Below are 21,557 nucleotides of genomic sequence, written 5' to 3'. Positions count from 1 at the left end.
CTTAAGGCTACTCAATTTTATGAAAGAGAGATTCCTCAGGTGGCACACAATGCTGATTTTTGTGAATACCAATAAAGCCAAGTTAGTTGACTCCCCGATATATATTGAATGTGGGAAAAATGAAGGTAATACTTTCTGGGCCTGCCCCAAAATAAAGTTTTCTGGGAAGATGTTATTGACTATTTAAACTATCTGTTAACTTATGATTACAGGGCACTTTTGAAACTTTCCTGTGCAGGTGATCTAGGGGTCAGAAGCAAGGGGCATGTTATTTGTGCAGAAAACTGTTTTAGTGAGGAAAAATGTATTCTTCAACAGCGGATTCACCCTGGAAGAACCAGGTGCATACTTTTATGATGTGGGAAGCCAAGGAAGTAAATCTTATGCTTACATGTAATAAGCAATTCTTAGCTCTTTGGAACATCTATATTCAATCCCTTAATCCGAGAATGAGGAGATTCATTTTGAATAGGATGTAAATATTTATTTATTTATTGGTATGTATATCCCACATTATCCAAATTTAAATATTCAGTTAAATGTGGCTAACATTCAATAATAGGTCAATACAATTGAAAGTTTAAGAAATACAGAAGTAATGGGATGGGTAAACAAGGTAGATTGATAATGAAGAAGGTTAGCATCACTAATATAACAGTTGTATTAACAGCTTAGGGGCTTTGGCTATGTTTTCTGGCTTGGATTCACATCTCTTTTGTTTTACATTAATTCAAGAACAGGGTGGGTGAAGGGAAGGGGGTGGGGTGGTAAAGGCTAGAAGGAGATAGGGGTGGTATACTTGGTATGGAGGGGGAGAAGCAGTGGTGTGCTGGGGCCGGCTTGCACCGGCTCGCATGACCTGGTTGTTAAATTTTGCTGAATTTTTTGAACTGGTTGTTGATGGAGCCAGGCAGCCAACACACAAACAACTGGGTTTTATTTCTCTCCTTCTCTCTCCCTTCTCCCCCGGCCACCACCTACCCCGTGAGTCCAGCATACCTCAGCCTCCTACCTCACCATATTTATTTATTTTATTTATTTATTGCATTTGTATCCCACATTTTCCCACCTCTTTGCAGGCTCAATGTGGCTTACAATACATCATGGATAGTGGAAATGAGAAGAGAGTAGACATATGGTGTTACATAAGGATTTTGGGTTACATGGTAATGGAATACAAGATAGTAATATAATAGAAAGCATTATTAACATTTCTGGATATATTTGAGAGTATCACATGTTTTGGTCTTTGTGGTATATCTTGTCGAAAAGATGGGTCTTTAGTAGTTTACGGAAGTTGGTCAGTTCATAGGTCGCTTTTAGGTTACGTGGCAGTGCGTTCCAGAATTGCGTACTCATATAGGAAAAGGTTGATGCGTGCATTAGTTTATATTTTAGACCTTTACAGTTGGGGAAATGAAGATTAAGGAATGTGCGAGATGATTTTTTAGCATTCCTGGATGGTAGGTCTATCAGGTCAGACATGTAAGTTGGGGCATCGCCATGGATGATTTTATGTACTAGGGTACATATTTTGAACGTGATACGTTCTTTGAGTGGGAGCCAGTGTAGCTTCTCTCGTAGGGGTTTTGCACTTTCGTATTTTGATTTTCCAAATATGAGTCTGGCTGCCGTGTTCTGGTCTGTTTGGAGTTTTTTGAGTATTTGCTCTTTGCAACCAGCGTAGAGTGAGCTGCAGTAATCTAGATGACTGAGTACTAATGATTGTACCAGATTACGGAAGACGGTCCTTGGGAAGAATGGTCTTACTCTTTTTAATTTCCACATTGAGTGAAACATCTTTTTGGTTGTGTTTTTCGCGTGATTCTCAAGTGTTAGGTGCCGATCAATGGTAACTCCAAGAATTTTCAGGGATTCCGAAATTGGTAGATTTAGTTTTGGTGTGTTGATGGTGGTAAATTTGCTCGTGTTGTGTTGAGAGGTGAGTATTAGGCATTGGGTTTTTTCTGCGTTGAGTTTTAATTGAAAGGCATCTGCCCAGGTGTGCATGATATGTAGGCTTTGGTTGATGTAATTGGAAATTTCTTTTAGGTCTTGTTTGAATGGGATGTAGATCGTTACATCATCAGCGTAAATATCCTCCCTCAGGTCCATCCCCCCTCACCGCAGTCTGTCAACCATTATTCTTTCAGCAGCGCTAGTGGTAACATGCTGCCTGGCCAACCCAGAGCCTTTTTCTGCCAGATCCCACCTACATGTAAGCAGTAAGTTGCATCAGCGGGGCAGTGTTGTGTTTGATTGTGAGCCCTTGGACCTAGACTGAGGCCTAGGGCAGTCCTAGGCTGAGGCCTAAGGCAGACTGAGCCCACGCAAGTACAGAGACTAAAGGCTACAAAGCCCAGCATGCTCAGGTAGACCAGAGAGGACCACCAGAAAGGAAAGAGAGAACACTCATACAGGCCGCAAGGCCAAACTGCAACTCACAGAAACAAGAAGGAAGGGAAAAAGGAACAGAACAAAGTTCCAGATGGGAATACTAAATAGGCTGCGCACACTGTGCAAAACACAGTCACCAACAAAAGGTCACAAGACCAAACACACCGGTTCAAACAGTACCAACAAGAGTAAATAGAAGATAAAAGGGAAACCACACAGAAAGGCAGCTCAATGCTGTTCCACACAGGTAAGCAGAAGAGCAGACCAAACAGGAATCAAACAACAGATTCAGCAAGTAAAGGGTAAAAGGGAAACCACACAGAGAGACAGCTCAGGGCTGTGCCATACAGCCTAAATGGAAGCGCTAACAGGAGAGTAATTCACACAGGTTCAAACAAGAACTACACACACACAAAGGGTTAAAGGGAAGCCACACAGAGAAGCAGCTCAGGGCTGTGCCACACAGCCTAAACGGAAGTGCTAACAGGAGAGTAATTCACACAGGTTTAAACAAGAAGAGATACAGATCAGGGCTGTGCCAGACAGTCTAAACAGAAGAGCTAACAGGAGAGTAATTCACACAGGTTCAAACAAGAACCATGCACACAGAAACAGCTCAGGGCTGTACCCCACAGCCTAAATGGAAGAGCTAACAGGAAAGTAATTCACATAGATTCAAACAAGAACCACACACACAAAGGGTTAAGGGGAAACCACACAGGAAGGCAGCTCAGGGCTGTGCCATACAGACTAAATGGAAGAGCTAACAGGAGGAGAAACCACACAGAGAAGCTGCTCACAGCTGAGTTACAGCAGGAGGAGGAAGCTCCCACAGACTCAAACAGCAAATACAGGAAGTAAAGGGTTAAAGATTAACCATACAGAGAAAGAACTCACACTGTGCCACATGAACTGACAATGGAGAATCACAAGGTAAGCTCACAGCTGAGGGAGTTAACACTACAGCATCCTCTGTGCAAGCAGAGGTAGGCTTAAATAGGGTTTGGCATCTGAAATCATCTGTCTCAGATGTCAGCCCAATCCCTGACAGAGACAATCAGGACCAAGACCCTGCCGCTACCATGCTTGTCCCAGCAGGATCATAACAGGCAGGACATGGCAGAGAAAAGACTCCAGGTCAGCCAGGCAGTGTGTTACCACTAGAGCTGCTGGAAGAGTAACATTTGAAGGATGGCCGGTGAGGGAATAGGTCCATCTGGGAAGCTGAGAGAGTTATGGACTCGCAGGGGAGTGGGAGATGGCATGAAGTTAAAAAAAAACTGAAGCTATTAGATTAGTCTGTTTCCCCTTCTTGCTCAGCTGTCTTCACCATAAACTCAAAACAAAAGCAAGCAAACCTATGAACTGCAGCATCAATGTTGTCGTTCTTTATTGTTGGTAGCATTTTAATTTAATCTCATTTATATTTTCAAACATGCCAGCTTGTGCAGCACATGGGTGTACACAGAGGTCAGAGGAAGTGTAATAATGGGATAACTTTTCATAGATAGAGTAGTAATTTGTTATAAATCGTACTCAGTGTGCCATTTGGAGGGGCTGATTATAGGGGCACCTTAGCATGTGTTATATTAGTGCAGATATTTTTTCTCCTGGTAAAGGGCCACTAAAACAGATATCATGTTATAAGAATCAAGTGCTCAACATTCAAGAGTTTCTATCTATCTATTTAAGGGCCTTTTTACAGAGCGGTGGTAAGCCCAACATGGGCTTACCGCTTGCTCTTCTGGAACTACCACAGGCCCAACACGGCTGCTGGTGTTAGTCCCGTTCTGAGCACATGCCATTTCCAGGGAAAAAGAAAACCCTTTGGAAATGGCTTGCATGGCAATAACCCGGCGGTAATCGAACACTGCCACGCGTTGCCCAGTTACCACTGGGTTAGAGTGGGAGCCCTTATCACCACCTCAATGGGTGGTGGTAAGGGCTCCCTGCTACATGGCCATGCGGTAAGAGTTCTCTTATCGCATGGCCATGTGTGCTGTGGGCGCTTTTACCCCCTGCGGTAAAAAGGGCCCTGGCACGTGGGAAAAACGGCCCCCGTAGCTAGTGCAGGGCCCTTTATCCTGCATCTTGGTAAAAGGACCCCTTAGTTATTTATTTATGACATTTACATCCCACATTAAACATAAATTAGGTTGAAACCTGGGAGCATTTAAAATCTTTTCTTTTTTCCTGTGCCTAGATCAAAAGAGAAAGATGGTTTGTGGGAATTTGCTTCTTTTGTTTTGTTGGAATGCAGATGTGCCAACAATTTCCAGTTCTGTGGTATATATTTATTTCTTCTTCAAGTCTGTTTGGTTGTAAAATGCATGGTTTTGTGTGTGTGTGTGTATGTGTGTTGGGGGGGGGGGGGGTGTTAATCTTTGTCGCCCGGATGCGTGTTTGTATATAGATAGATAAGTCCTGAGAATAATGATGGCTAAGGGAAAGCAGCAGTAGAACAGTTGGAGCTGAATGTTATTTATGTTAATACAAAGTTAACTATTTTCAGTGGAACTTAAATCTGTTGGCTGCCTGCTATGTGAATATTCCATCACTCTTTTTCATTATTGCTACCAAGCATTACATATTTAGGGCATATGCTTTAAAACATAGATTGTTTACATTCATTTATCTAGACCTTTCATGCATATGGTATTGCTCGTTAAACCTCAAGGCAAAATCAAAGTGTGGTTAAACAATTTGGTATAAACTGTGTTGCTTATGACTTTACTTGTTTTGTACTGCTTTTGGTCCTACTGATCTGTACATCTGTTGTGTTATTTTATTGAGTGGAAACAGTCGGGTGGGCTTATAGGAAGGGAGGGGAGTATGGGAGAGGAAGGGTTCTTGGGGTTACATGGCCATATGGAATTTACAGTAAATAATATTGTATATTTTAATATTATTTGTAAATTGGTTACTACACTGTACCTTTGTATCAATAAAACCTATAAGGTTACATATTTATTTATCACTTTTTTTTGAGGGGGGGGGGGGAGAGCCTGCTGTTAAACATTTACCAGCATACCACTGGGGAGAAGACTGTAAGAATCAAAGCCTCTCTCCTAAGCTACTGGTCAGATATAGAAGTTTGCAAAAGTTAATAATGTGAACAGTACTATTTTCTTTTATTCTGATGGAACTTTTTTAATATCTTCAAGTTATGTTTGGACATTTGGATTGTACGTGTTGCTCTGTGTTCAATGATTTATGATATTAATAAGCATTTCTGAGAGTAAAACAGTGCTTTTACTCATAGACATGGACTTTTATTGCCCACCCTATTTTTCAGAATGCAAAACTGTACAAATAGCACTGGCTCCACAAATTCAATAATAACTACAATAACTTCTAAATATTGCAGATTCTTTTGTTTATAATTTCATCCGACCTGAAATCTCTATGTTTGACTCATATTGGTTATGAAAGCTAAGATGTGAGAATCAACTCAGAGTTCTTTTTAGATAAGTTACATGTTCTCCTATCTTCAGAGACATGTACTACAGCTGAGGGACACATTTCATATCCTACTCATCTTGTTCAATACCTGTATTGGTGAGGGTCTTCCGATCTATATAAAAGGACACAGGTAAGTGGCCAGTGTTGGTGATCTTGATGATATGGGTCCGGACATGCCCAAGAATGACGTAACCAAAGTCCAAGAGGTAATCGGGCATTGAAATTCTGAAACATAAATTGATACCTAGTTACTGGATATATGACATTTCCTCAGATTATACTCCATGTATTATATAAGCAAGAGGAACATTAACTATACGAACATAAAGCAAGTAATTTTATAAAGGTTTTTCCATGCATAAAAGCTGTTTTATGCACAGAAAAGGCCTTTCATAAAATTGCGCTATGGTACATGCATACCAAATGTAGGCATTTCTCAAGGCTAATTTGGGTGGAGCAGGGCAGAGTTGCAATGTACACATGCATTTTATAAAAAAAATCACAAGTATTCACATGAAGGTGCCTACTTTTCTTTATAGAATATTAACACAAGTGCTTATGTGCTTACTTTGTACGTGTGGATATTTACACCAGCCACAAAACTGGTATAAATTTGGTGCCTAGGCTGCAGAAGAATCCATGTAGATTATAAAACTGTATAATCTACGCATATGTAGGTGCACTGCCTATGTGAAAACCTACCTCCAACATATGCATCATTGCACCTTTGCACATATAGAACGTAGCTTAGCCAGAAAATTATCATTTCCATGCACAGGTATACACATGTATAAATGACTAGAATACCAGCATGTATGCACATTCTTGCTCCCTAAAACTAGGCAGCAACTTTTAGAATTACTCCCAGAAAGTACATGAACACATTTACACCTGCCTTGGAGTAGGTGTAAATGTGTGTGTTGGCATCTGCATGCTACAGGGGTTGAATGTAAGTATATAAGTAATGCCACACTGGGAAAAGACCAAGGGTCCATCGAGCCCGGCATCCTATCCACGACAGCGGCCAATCCAGGCCAAGGGCAGCTGGGAGCCTATTTTTAAAAGGCACATTAATGCCAATGTTGCCTTTAAAAAATAGGCTAAAAATAAGTGCTTTTTGGGACTTTTCATATAGCCAATCTGTGATAAATTCACTCCCCACATTGCAAGCAATGTAAAATAAAAAAGGATCAATTCACTTACTTAGATGCCAGAAACAGGTTGTGATACTATCTTGGAAGGTTGGCTGAACATCTAATATGCTATCCTAAATTAGTAAAGCAGCACCCTGTGATCCCAAATAGTGGTAAACAGGCCAGTAATGATCTTGCTTTTTTATTTACACTGTGTATATGGAACTCTAATCCAGGCAAAATCCACAAATGGGTTAAATCATGGACGATGTCACTACATAAGGACAACTTGGCTCACCAAATTTGCCAATCTGTATTTGCCTACTATGCTATTACAGGTTTTATGCAACCAATGATTTCCTTTCTCAATACTGCAGTAATTGAAATTCCCCATTATTATTGTGCTACCAAATGTGATACCCTTCCTATTTGAATGTCATGGTCTATCATCCTGTCCAGGTGGCTGGTACTATAGCTCCTCCAGCAGCGGCAGACTGACAGTGATCTGGGCCCCTAGGCAATCAAAAGTGATTAAACTAGATAAAGGTTAGAGGAGAGTGGGCCCTCTACTGTTGTGGGCCCTATTGTCCCAATGGTTAGTCCGCCCCTGCTTACCAATTTGCGTATCTCTGTCATATATGGAATTTCTATCCAAAATGATACCACAATGCATTTTGTATCCTCAAGAACTTTTATCTGTTTGACCCTATGCTATCCATAACCTATAGCATGACCCATCCTATCATTTCAATATAATTTGTGTCCCATGAATTTTCCTCCCTCCAATAGGTTTCTGAGAATCCTACTGAAGGAACTTTTTTTAAAAAGGCACCAAGGTAAGATCAGCACTGAAGTGCCCATTTTATAAAAAAACAAATAGGCACCTGTCTTTGTAAAATGCTAGCGCAAATCCTACAGCAATAGGGCCTACAGTGAAGGTAGAAATATTACGCCTGCTTGACAGCAGATGTAAATGTCCACACACAGAATACACAGGTATGTTTGAAGATGATGCATGTTCTTTCCAAAACCACCTGAGTTCCACTCAGACTGTGCACTAGCAACACCTATAGTAAAAATACATGATCACTTGTACGTCCAACTTGTGCTTGTGCTGAGAGCTGAAGGACTGAGCTCCCGGTGCACAATTTGGAGGCATGGATTCCAGACTGAGAGTGTATCCTAACCGGACTATTTGAAGAACCCACCGGTCGGAGGTTATAAGAGGCCACCTTTGGTGAAAAAATATTAACCTCCCTCCAACCGGTAAGTCGTCCGGAATGGACACTTGCACTGTGGCTATGCTGCACTGAAGCCAGTCAAAAGCCCATCCCTTGCTTTTGCTGGGGAGCCACAAAGGCCTTAGGCGCACGCTGTTGATGAGAACGAGCGCGCTGGGACTGAACCTGGGTAGGCTGCCAAGAAGCAGGAGTGTACCTACGCCTATTATAGGAATAGGGAGCACTCTTCTTCCCTCCAAAAAAACTCCTAGATGAGAAGGTGGTAGCAGAAGATGCCCGGCGGGAGAGAGAATCCATAGCATCATTGTGCTTTTTGATCTGATCGACCACATCCTCTACTTTTTCGCCAAAAAGGTTACCCCCCCCCCCCCCGGCAAGGAACACCCGCCATTCGCTGCTGGATCTTATGATTCAGGTCAGAAACACGCAGCCATGAGAGTCTGCGCATCACTATACCTTGAGCAGCTATTCTGGATGTCACATCAAAAGTGTCGTAAGTACCCCTGGCCAGGAATTTTTGACATGCCTTCTGCTGCCTGACCACCTGGTGAAAAGGTTCGGCGAGCTCCGTAGGAAGTGCTTCAACCAAACTAGACAGTTGCCTCACTGAGTTCTGCAAGTGGATGCTCGTGAAGAGCTGGTATGTTTGAATCTTGGCTGCGAGCATAACAGCCTGATACGTCTTCCTCCCAAAAGAATCCAAGGTCCTAGACTCTCTGCCTGGGGGTGCCGAGGCATAGTCCCTAGTACTCTTGGCTCTCTTGAGAGCAGAATCCACCACCATGGAATTGTGAGGTAGTTGAGACTTCACCATTACCAGCTCTCCATGGACTCTGTACTGGGACTCAGCTTTTTGGGGGACCACTGGATTAGAGAGAGGGAACGACCAGTTTTGGATAAGAACTTCCCTGAGTGTGTTATGCAAAGGAGCCGTTGAACCTCTGTAGGTGGAGAAGGATAATCCAAGACCTCGAGCATCTCCAGGATAGGGTAGCCATCTTGGAGCTGGGTGTCTTAGGTTGTGGCAGCCATCTTGGAGTTGGGCAGCTTCAGGAAGGAAGGCCATATTTGGGCGTAGGGCGTCTCCTTTGATGGGGGCAGCCATCCTGTGACAGCTGCACATGCTTGAGCCTAATTCCTGCACTATTTAAAGCCCTGCCACCAGTCCTTCCTTGCTTCGGCTTCTATTCCATTTCCTGAGTAGTGGCAGTGCTTCTGATGTTTCTTCTGACTGTTACCTGGTCATGACTTCTGCTGGTATCCTGACTACTCTCTGCTCGCTGCCTGCCCAGACTTCTGCTGGTATCCTGACTACTCTCTGCTCGCTGCCGGCCCAGACTTCTGCTGGTATCCTGACAACTCTCTGCTCGCTGCCTGCCCTGACTTCCGCTGGTATCCTGACTGCTCGCTGCCTGCCCTGGCTTCTGCTGGTATCCTGACTACTCTCGGCTGGGTGTCCACATCAATCTCCGCCTCCACGCCACCTGCGGTCCGCAGTCCATCAACCCCGTGGTTCCGGAGGTCCTGTTGGTCACCAGCACCTGGGGGCTCAACTCCCAGGGAACGGCGGTCACCGCAGGTGAAGGCTAGGGGTTGTTCGGTTGTCCGCTGAGGGGCTGGTGTCCACCTTCACCTCAGCACACCAGCTGGACTCAAGGGCTCACGAGATTCCAGTTCATGACAGATATGGAATGTTACCTTAGGCTCGATTAAGCTCAGCAGCTTCAGATCATGTTTTCCTTTTGTTGGGTGCACAGAGCTAATAAGTATTTGGTGGTTCAACTTTGCACTAAGAGCTCGAAATTGTGTAAGTTCAATTATAGCAAATTGTTTCAAGACCTCTCTTATGACTTCGATAGATGGCAAGGGATGATGCATACATGGTTGAGGAAAATGGCAGTCAGCAAGACAATGGTTCTCCTTTGATTTCTTTATTTTTCAGACATTTCTTTGGGCTGTCCCAGAGGGAGCACTGGCTTTATTACAGCAGAAGGTCTTCTCTTATGGGATTTGCGTTACAAGACGTATGAGGAGAGACTTGCTGAACTAAACATGTATACTCTGGAGGAAAGGAGAAACAGGGGTGATATGATACAGACGTTCAAATATTTGAAAGGTATTAATCCGCAAACGAATCTTTTCCGGAGATGGGAAGGTGGTAGAACGAGAGGACATGAAATGAGATTGAAGGGGGGCAGACTCAAGAAAAATGTCAGGAAATATTTTTTCACGGAGAGAGTAGTGGATGCTTGGAATGCCCTCCCGCGGGAGGTGGTGGAAATGAAAACAGTAACGGAATTCAAACATGTGTGGGATAAGCATAAAGGAATCCTGTGCCGAAGGAATGGATCCTCAGGAGCTTAGTCAAGATCGGGAGGCGGGGCTGGTGGTTGGGAGGCGGGGATAGGGCTGGGCAGACTTATACGGTCTGTGCCAGAGCCGGTGGTGGGAAGCGGGACTGGTGGTTGGGAGGCGGGGATAGTGCTGGACAGACTTGTACGGTCTGTGCCAGAGCCGGGGTTGGGAGGCAGGGCTGGGGAGGTGAGGATAGTGCTGGGCAGACTTATATGGTCTGTGCCTGTGCCAGAGCCGGTGGTTGGGAGGTGGGGCTGGTGGTTTGGAGGCGGGGATAGTGCGGGGCAGACTTATATGGTCTGTGCCTTGAAGAGCATAGGTACAAATCAAAGTAGGGTATACACAAAAAGCAGCAAATATGAGTTATCTTGTTGGGCAGACTGGATGGACCGTGCAGGTCTTTTTCTGCCGTCATCTACTATGTTACTATGTTTGAAGAAGTGCCGTCACGCCCCACAAGTGTCTCAAAATATGGTCGTGCAGACACAATTGAGGAAAGAGTGTGCCAGATTTATGACATTATTTCTGGGCTTCATAGATAAAATCTTTTATGGAATGGGGGAGCGTACTCCTAAAGCCTGGATACAAATAGAACAAGCTTTTCTAGGGGCAACGTTGTGACATTCATTCATATGGTTCCCAGATACAGTTCTTGGAAAGGGGGAACGGGACAGCCCCATTATTAGACATAGTTTGGTGCTTTGGCACAAACTGCATGTTGTTATGATAGGCGATAAGATTTTGGCCCCTCTGTTCACCTTGCAATACTGTGCACATGGGATGTTAGAGTGCTAGTATGATGGGAGCAGAGGGGTATCCGAAGCACTGACCATCTTTATGATATGTTCTTTGCACCTTTCAGGACTTGTGTAATGAATATGGTATTCCCTATACTGAATGTTACTTTTACCTTCAACAGCATCATCTTCTTCAAAGCAATCCACTTAAGGATAGGTTAATGGCTAAACTTACACCTTTTCAAAAGCTGATGTGTAGTGGGTCTCAGCAATATGACATAGTGGAAAGGAAGGGAGATTGTAAGTCTTCAAATATGGTTCAATGGGAGTGAGATTTAGGAAGTATCTTTACTATTAGGGAGTGGTCTACTATTCATCAGAATGTCTTCCATCTCTCTATATTTGTAAATTTGTATAGAAAATGGGGTGAAGTCCCTATATAAAAGGCACTTTTCCCTAACTTTAAACTAGCACAATTTTATGGTTCCTCTGGAAACCTGTGCTGGAGGGAGTGTGGACAAGAGGGTACTTCCTTCCATGTCTAGTGGGGGTACCCTCTGGTCTACAAGCTTTGGGAAGAATGTGCACAGATATTTACTTCCATACATGAAATTAATTTTGAGGTTGAGCCTGCTGTCTATTACATTCACTACCAGATTCCTTAGTGGTCAACGCCTACAACGTGTTATTGCCCTGTGTGGCAATTATTCATAGGGAGATAGCTAAAAAGTGGAGAACACCTATGGAATGGAGGAGTAGACTAATGGTTAGGGTAGTGGGCTGAGATCCTATGGCAGGGGTTCTCAACTCAGTCCTCAGGACACACCTAGCCAGTCAGGTTTTCAGGATACCCACAATGAATATGCATGAGATAAATCTGCATGCCATGGAGGTAGGGCATGCAAATCTATCTCATGCATATTCATTCTGGGAATCCTGAAAACCAGACTGGCTAGGTGTGTCCCGAGGCCTGGATTGAAAACCTCTGTCCTAGGGAACCAGGTTCAATTCACACTGCAGCTCATTGTGACTCTGGGTAAGTCACTTAACCCTCCATTGCCCCAGGTACAAAAAAACTTAGATTGTGAACCCACTATGGACAGAGAAAGTACCTGCATGTAATGTATATAGCACTGTGTATGTCTAGTAGCTATATAAACTTAACATTTGTGTTAAATCATGCTGAATAGAATATGTAGTTTAGGGATAGCTTGTCTCTGTTAGGTTATATTTTGTTATTCCTGGAAATGTTCACTCTTCTCCAATGTGTGATCTGCATTGAACTGAAAGGTATATGGTGGAGTATAAATGTATTGTTAATGTTAGTACTATGCTTCCTAGTGTTTCAGGGCTACACAAGGCATCTTGGGATGCATATTATGTGAGTAAGCTAACAGCTATGAAAAGAGGTAAGTCAGAGCCCTTTGAGAAGGCTTGGGCTGTTTTTGTGACTGGTAAAAGTTTTCTGTTTCTGAATAAGCTAATGTGGAGACTTATCTAAGCTTGTCTAATTGTTGTTGTAGCTTTTTATATCTCTGTGAGGGGGTAGACAGAACACTGCCCCTAGTCCTTATGAAGGATCCCTCAGGTACTGCGAGCAACCTTAAAACCCTTAGCCATGCCCAGGGAGGAAGTGAGACAGGAGAGGTGGAGCTGAAACCAGGATCTATAAAAGGCAGGGCCAGAGTGGAGTTAAGAGGGCCCAGAGTGAAGGAGCGAAGACCTCCTGCATACGCCCCATCAAGTACCTATTGAAAGGAACTGCAACAGTCAGGTAGGTCAAGTTAAACTTGGACCTTGTAGATTTGCATGTTGGATCCAGCCTGACGCAGTCTGGCTGATGAAGTACTAAGAACTGTACTGATAGCTCTGGGAGCAGGCCATGGAGGACATTCTTCTGTTCAAAGATTGGTTTTGCATCTGATTTCTCCTTCCCCTGTGAACTGAACAGGAACCCAACAACTTTATTAAACTTCAATTTCACTTACCCTAATCTGTTGCATGATGTCACTATCTGGGCCCCAAGCCTGCCCTCTCTCACAGTATCGCATTTTATGGCAGTGGTGAGATTTGGAGCTTATCCTGCCAGTGGGACTCTTGACCTCCAAGCTCTGGGCCTGTTACAGATACCCCGGAATATTGGGCAAAAAGGGCTAGCCCTGCTCTAGTTATGGGGAGGGAAGTATAGCTAGTGCCGGACAGGCAGGTTTTACTTTTATTTGTGCGCTGTGCGCATCTGGGCGCTAACACTACAGGAAAAGCATGGAGAGGCTACTCCAGGCTTTAGTGGAGGGCTAACAGCAGCTGCAACAAGTAGTACAGAGATCTCAGGATGCCCAGCACAGCTCCTTGAGCAAAGAGACACAAGCTTTGCAGACTTCCAGGTTACACATTATGGTCTCAAGGGCTACCCAGCAAGACAAGAAGAGTATTCACCAAAGGTGAAATCAGTGAACCAATTCAGTAATCCTATTTGTTGTTTCTTTACTAAGAAAGGGAAGTGCTAATAAACTTTATTTTTATTACATTTGTACCTCACGCTTTCCCACTCATGGCAGGTTCAATGCGGCTTACATATTATATACAGGGCAATGGAGGGTTAAGTGACTTGCCCAGAGTCACAAGGAGATCCAAAAGAGGGCAGATATCCAAGCTGCAAGCTTGGTGTTCCCTGTTACTTGGCTCTTTTCCTGCCGGTGTGAGAAAGCGTGTAACCTCAGGTGGCACTGGCAGCTGCAGGAGCGCCCTCATTACCTGCCTTGCCTTCCCCTTCGTTTTTTTCAGAAACAGAACAGGCTGTTAACCGGTTTAGACTGGAATTATCACATTTTAAAAGACAAGGAATCGTCTAGTTTTTTCCATTTGCAGATGATTCTTTGTCTTTAAAAGTTTGATAACCCTTGACTTTTTTTTTTATTGTATATGTAAAACACTTTTACTTTATGGCTGCATTGTATATAAAATAAAAGGAGTTAACCCAGTCCACAATCCTAGGCATGTATGAAAATCATTTTAAACAAGCACCATCTCTATATTCTGATTAAATTACTGAATATTATCAGTACACTGCTGGTGCTACCACTCTTTCTGCCACCTCAGCACCAAATTTCAAAAACTCTTCCTCAGGGCTGGTGTGATTGTTCCTGAAACTTCAATTTTGCAAGATAATCAGTTCATCAAAATAAACAGTACCCCATCCCCCTGCAATGCACTGCAGCTCGACTAGAAATCGGAGCGAGGGGAAGGGCGAGAAGCGGCGTGCGCAGCGATCCGCAACCAATTTAAATTTACCTCCATCATGGCAGCAGCTGCGCAGCATCAGTGAAAGCACTGCCGACATCTTCAGCCTTCCCTTCCCTTCGCGCTGGTTCGTTCCCTCAGTGTCCCACCTTCTTCTGACGTCATTTCCTTGCGAGGGCGGGACACTGAGGGAAAGAACCAGCATGAAGGGAAGGGAAGGCTGGAGACTCGGCAGCACTTTCACTGACGCTGCTCAGCTGCTGCGACGACGTCGGAGGTAAATTTAAATAAGGTAAGCAGCGAGGGTAAGCATGGCGTGGCGGCACCCTCCAGAGGTTGGCGCCCCCCTGCGGTGCTTACCCCGCTTACCATGTTAGCACGGCCCTGCTTCATCCCTTGACGCATCCTCATCGGTATCGGACAAAAGTTCCTTAACTGCAGTCTGAAACCGGGCCCGTCTCGATGCCGAGGAACCATGTCCTCGATGGCGATGCCGAGAAGTCGACTCCCATGCCGGTGGTGATGAAGCTCCCTCCAGCGATGTCAACGGGGTGTTGACCAGGGTGGCAGCCGATGCCGATGCCGCAGGCGGTACTGGCAACGGAGACCTCACCACAGGCAGCTGCCGCTTCCATCGACGGAACCAATGGCGCAAGCACCCCTGGTACCAGAGCAGAATGACGCAGCAACCCTTCCAGAAGACCTGGAGGAATGGCTCGGATGCACTTGTCCAGAGTCGCTGTTGAGCAAGGCTGTGGGGTCGGTGCAGGAACCAGCGTCAGAACCCGTGGAAGTTGAGGAGGCGGTACCGGGCTGTCAGGAGACCAACGCACCGACACCTCTTGTATGGAAGGCAAGCGATGCTCCTGGTGTCGGCGCTTCACGGGTGCCGAATCCTTCGATGCCCCGGAGCTCCCGGTACCGTGCTTGGAAGGAGACCAATGACGATGCTTCTTCGCCTTTGCTCGATGCACGTCATCGATACTCCTCGGTACCGACAAGGAGGACGTGGAATTCACATGCCTCCTCGGGGTTGGGCCCGAGAGTGGTCGGTCCCAGTGGGCCTGTAAAGCAGGAGTCTTCGAAACAGGTGGAGACCCACTCGACGGCTCACTGCTCCCAGCATGTGATGGTCTCTGGACAGCCATTACCTGCACTCCGGATGTCGATGCCTTCCCCGGTGTTGACATCAACGCCACCGACCTCGGTACCGCTGTCGACGTCGAGGAACCGGATGAAGCTCCGAAAAGCCGGTCCTGAAGAGCTTGTCTCGACGCCTGTGTCCGCTTTTTCAAGCTAAGACACAACTTACATGTGTCTGGGCGATGGTCGGGCCCAAGGCACTGAAGACACCACGCATGGGTGTCGGTACCTGAGATTGTCTGGTTGCAGCGAGTACACTTCTTGAAGCCGCTGGGAGTCCTTGATGACATGGACGGAAAAATAGTGGCGGCAAACTCAAAATTCTTGACGGTGCCCAAAGTAAAGGGCACAAAAATGAGAAACCGCATATGCAAAGTGAAAGAAAACTTACACGGGCAAAAACTAGGGGAAAAAAAGGTTGTCTTTTTTTTTTTTTGTTTTGTTTTAAAGGGAACAGGGTTAAGGAAGAGAACTAAACAAGGAAGGCAAGAAAACTCGCCGAAAAAACGAAGGCTCTTTTTGGGCCAGATGGAGAGAGACCGCAAGCAGTCACTCCCTAACCGCGGAAAGAAAAGAACTTATCGGGGCTCTCGTGCGATGGGCGGGAACATAGTAACATAGTAGATGACGGCAGAAAAAGACCTGCACGGTCCATCCAGTCTGCCCAACAAGATAAACTCACATGTGCCATTTTTTGTGTATACCTTACCTTGATTTGTACCTGTCTTTTTCAGGGCACAGACCGTATAAGTCTGCCCAGCACTATCCCTGCCCCCCAACCACCCGCCCTGCCTCCCACCACTGGCTCTGGCACAGACCGTATAAGTCTGCTCAGCACTATCCCCGCCTCCCACCACCAGCTCTGGCACAGACCATATAAGTCTGCCCAGCACTATGATCACACATACTTTGGCCCACTGCACCTGAAAAAGACGCATCGGTTGGACCAGCACATGGAAGGTGAAAGGCTCGCATGTGCAGTCATTGCATGATTCCTTAATTTTGGCCATAAGGAGCTGGTGCTCCAGGCATACCGATGCCTAAGAAAGGTTAAGTATGAATGGAGACGAATTCTGATATTTCAGGACTGGCCGTGCCCCGCGCGCTCGAAAGCTCTAGCAAACATTTGTTGCTAGGGAAGATTTCCGTTCCTGGGGCTAACGTTGACGTTGACCCAGTCGTGAGAACAAGCAGCCTGCTTGTCCTTGGAGAATACAATATTTGGAGCAATTAAATTTACCAGATGGACAACAGACAATATTAGTGATATTGGATGTTAATGCTTTATATACACATCTCCCTTAGGAGGAAGCTTTAAATCTTATAGATCAATATTTACATCAATTGCTATTTAACATATTTATAAATGATCTGGAAATCAGAACAATGAGTGAGGTGGTTAAATTTGCAGATGACACAAAAATATTCAAAGTTGCCCAAATGCATGCAGATTGTGAAAAATTACAGGAAGACCTTAGGAAACTGGAAGACTAGGCATCCAAATGGCAGATGAAATTTAAAGTAGACAAATGCAAAGTGATGCACATTGGGAAGAATAATCCGAATCATAGTTATCTGACACTAGGGTCCACTTTAGGAATCAGCACTCAAGAAAAGACCTAGGTGTCACTGTAGTCAAAACGCAGAAATCTCCTGCCCAGTGTGTGGCAGTGGCCAAAAAAGCAAACAGGATGTTAGGAATAATTAGGAGAGGGATGCAAAACAAGACCAAAAATATTATAATGCCTTTGTATCGCTCCATTGTGTGACCTCACCTTGAGTATTGCATTCAATTCTGGTTGCCGTATCTCAAAAAAGATATTGCAGAATTAGAAAAGGTTCAAAGAAGAGTGGCCAAAATGATAGAGGGTATGGAACTGGTCCAATATGAGGAAAGGCTAAAGAGCTTAGGGGTCTTCAACTTGGAAAATAGACAGCTGAGGGAGGATATAACTGAGGTCTACAAAACCCTGAGTGGGTGGAGGTGAATCGATTTTTCACTCATTCAAAAAGTACAAAGATCAGGGGACTCTCAATGAAATTGCATGGAAATGCTTTTAAAGCAAACAGGAGGAAATATTTTTTCACTCAAAGAATAGTTAAGCTCTGAAACTCGTTGCCGGAGGATGTGGTAATGGCAGTTAGTGTATCTGGGTTTAAAAAGGTTTTGGACAATTTCCTGGAGGAAGAGTCCATAGTCTGTTATTGAGATGGATATGGGGAAGCCACTGATTGCCCTGGGATTGGTAGCATGGGATGCTGCTACTAATTGGGTTTCTGCCAGGTACTTATGAGCTGGATTGGCCACTGCTGGAAGCAGGATACTGGGCTAGATGGACCATTGGTCTGACCCAATATGGCTATTCTTATATTCTTAAAAGGGTTTTTTAGATAGCGACTTGGTTGTCAAGCAAAATTAATTAGTACATAAGTATTGCCATACTGAGATAGACCAAAGGTCTGCAATATTCAGTCCACTATCTGGATAATTTATATGTTTAACCCTTTAGTGTACTGAATATTGGCACTATCCAGATAATCCCTGGGACTCCCATGCTTGGTCCACGCTCCACCCATGCACTAAGCAAACAATGCCAGCAAGGTCAGATACTGGCCTCTATCATACCACAAAGATCAACAAATGTGAACTCCTACACATATACCCAGAATTGCCTTACAATATTTACTTGTTACACTACTATCATGCTTTATCATTATCATGTTACCCAAGATCCTTATGCAATACTAAATGTCTATTTTCTTATATATTTCCATTAATCATGATGTAATGTAAGCCACATTGAGCCTGCAAAAAGGTGGGAAAATGTGGGATACAAATGCAATAAATAAATAAATAAATAAATAAATAATCTCTTGCATGCAATTCACTCAAAATCTTCTCATCTGAAAACTATATGTAAACAACCCCAGTTTAGAAAGGACATAGAAGTCAGAACTGAGACATCCAGATCAGAATGTCTCCTGTTTCAGTCATTTCAGGAGTGGAGAAGTAGACTAATGGATAGGGATAGCACAGCACCTGGGGAACCAGGTTCAATTCTCACTGTAGCAACTTGTATCTCTTGGCAAGATACCAGTAGCCCTCCATTGCAGCAAGTACAAAATAATTATCTGTATATAATACATAAACTGCTTTGATTGTAACCACAGAAAGCTGGTATAACAAAACCCATCCCCTTTCCTTTCTGTTAGTATTTTAGAACAGAATCTCTGACACAGAGGCTATTGCAAAATACAGAGAAATTGATATTTATGTGTCGAATGCGGACAGCATACAGAACATTAATTTTTTTGAAGCCAGCACATAAATGGTTACCTTTGTGAGCCTAGAAACATACCCGCTTTTTTATTCCGATGCTGTCACAATGACTGGTTTCCTTTTCCAGTTTGAATTTGGGGAGGGACAAAAAAAAACACTGGGGGATTAAGAGGGCAACACCCCCCATCCCTCCAGTGGACTGCTGCTCAATAGTAGCTGTTTCCCAAATCCTAAACATGCTTGGTAGCAGGTGTAACTCCTACATCATTCTTTTTTGACACAGATGTTTAGACCCCTTTTGAAATGGGGATTAAACCTCTATGAACTTGCCATGCCCTAGTCCCACCCAAAACATACCCAGACCATGCCCCCTTTCCATTTGCATGCACTAGGGTTTGAGATGTGCATATCTCTTTTTAAAAAATGGGGACTTAGACATTTATGCAAGATAAATGTTTTAAGGTATTAATCCGCAAACAAATCTTTTCCGGAGATGGGAGGGCGGTAGATCGAGAGGACATGAAATGAGATTGAAGGGGGGCAAACTCAGGAAAGATGTATTTTTTCATGGAGAGGGTGGTGGATGCTTGGAATGCCCTCCCGTGGGAGGTGGTGGAGATGAAAACGGTAACGGAATTCAAACATGCGTGGGATATGCATAAAGGAATCCTGTGCAGTAGGAATGGATCCTCAGAAGCTTAGCCGAAATTGGGTGGCGGAGCAGGTGGGGGAAGAGAGGTTGGTGGTTGGGAGGCGAGGATAGTGGAGGGCAGACTTATACGGTCTGTGCCAGAGCCGGTGATGGGAGGCGGGACTGGTGGTTGGGAGGCGGGAAATACTGCTGGGCAGACTTGTACGGTCTGTGCCCTGAAAAAGGCAGGTACAAATCAAGGTAAGGTATACACATATGAGTTTAGCTTGTTGGGCAGACTGGATGGACCATGCAGGTCTTTTTAAGCCGTAATCTACTATGTTACTATGTAAGTGCCAGTTTATTCACATTTCAAATGTAAATATGGCTTGTAAAATGAGGGTCCAAATATTTTTATAGGACTAACTGTATCCATCTAAGGCATCATCGCTGTCTGCTGTGATAAATAAGAAATGGTGAATTACTTGACCAGTTTCTTGTGAGTCCACTGGATGTTCACTGTATTGTTGCTTGAGATCATAGCCTGCTGCTGTAAGGCATATTCTTTTATCAGAAGTCGTTCCACTTCCATCTGTAGCAGGGTGTCATACTGGGAGTAGAAAAGGAAGTGAAAGATCAGTACAGCTTTTTCGCTAGAACTAGGAGAAGAAAGGAACATGCAACTCTGTTTCAGTCTATCACAGAAACAGAGTGCACAAATGGCTTGAGCATTTTTTCTTTAAAAAAAACCCCTCATTGTTTATTGCTTGTTCAGTGATACATACCATAGGTTATCAAAGTCATTTACATATTACTACAAGCATTCACTTCAATTGTATTTACAACAAATCAATGGTTTTACTTCACTTTTTATTTGATTACAAATGTTTGTTATTAAAAAAATAACCAAAGACAATCTTCATTTTACAAAACATTCATTTCTGCTTAAATTACCTGTCTTTGCTAAAGGCTAAGTTTACTAAAGTGTCTTATATCAGGGTGTGCTAGTGCCATTAATCTGCACTATTAGTACATTGGTCCCATTGGACAAAATAAAACATATGGTAAATAATATGCATTAATGCATATCTAATATAATAATTCGCACCTCCAACGTTCTGAAGCTGACTCCATGGCAGCATGGCAGTGAAGCCGTGTAGTGTTCATGGGGTTCGTAATCGCACTCCGGATCACTGCCCCGCCCTCGTGGGAACTGTGTATAGTTGCCAGGGAAAGAAAAGCAATGTCAGAAGGAGAAGGGACCAACCACAGGCGATCGCACTCGCTCTCACTGCCCCGCCCTCGGAGGGAAGGGAAGGCTGCATAGTAACGTGACGACCAGAGAACACAGGACCATGGTGACACCAACCACACAAACCGCCTGACAGGCCTCTCAATTTCAAGACACTTGAACTGCGAGCTACAGAGATCAAAGGAGGAGGCAAGTGCAGACAACGGAAAACGAGGTGCCAACGTACTCTCAATCACACATTCTCTCTCTCTGACACACACTGTTTCTCTCACACATACTCACTCTCTGACACATACTCATTCACTCTCTCACACATACTCACTCTCTCTCACACAGCGCCTGCCACACCACCCCCAACAATGCTGACCCCCCCCCTCCAAGCCCCCCGCCACCCCCTCCCAGTTCGGCAGTCCCATCCCAGTTCAGCAACCCAGCAACATTGACCCCCCTCTAAGCCCCCCGCCACCCCCTCTCAGTTCGCTATACATCAAAACCCCCTCCAGGCCCACCGCCACCCCCTCCCAGTTCAGCAGCCCAGCAACGCTGACCCCCTTCTAAACCCTCCGCCACCCCCTCCCAGTTCGCTATGCAGCAAAAACCCCCTCCAAGCCCCCCCGCCACCTTCTCCCAGTTTAGCAGCCCACGGTCTGCCTCCAACGCGCATGCACCGCCACACACCTGCGCTC

The 21,557-nt window shown here is 44.6% G+C and overlaps 1 protein-coding gene across 1 annotated transcript in view; it reads right to left on the bottom strand.

Annotated features, from left to right (window-relative positions):
* HYDIN (HYDIN axonemal central pair apparatus protein) overlaps positions 1-21,557 on the bottom strand; it is a 2,443,906-nt gene that overhangs the window by 1,280,864 nt on the left and 1,141,485 nt on the right. The window contains exons 51-52 of the mRNA XM_030205004.1: positions 20,105-20,229; positions 5,948-6,084 (exon numbers count right to left, since the gene is read on the bottom strand). Of these exons, the coding sequence (XP_030060864.1) occupies positions 5,948-6,084; positions 20,105-20,229 (262 nt within the window). The remainder of the gene's footprint in view (positions 1-5,947; positions 6,085-20,104; positions 20,230-21,557) is intronic.

Source organism: Microcaecilia unicolor, chromosome 5, assembly GCF_901765095.1.
Source record: "Microcaecilia unicolor chromosome 5, aMicUni1.1, whole genome shotgun sequence".
In the NCBI taxonomy this organism is placed as follows: Eukaryota; Metazoa; Chordata; class Amphibia; order Gymnophiona; family Siphonopidae; genus Microcaecilia; species Microcaecilia unicolor.
This window is presented reverse-complemented; position numbering and strand designations above follow the sequence as displayed.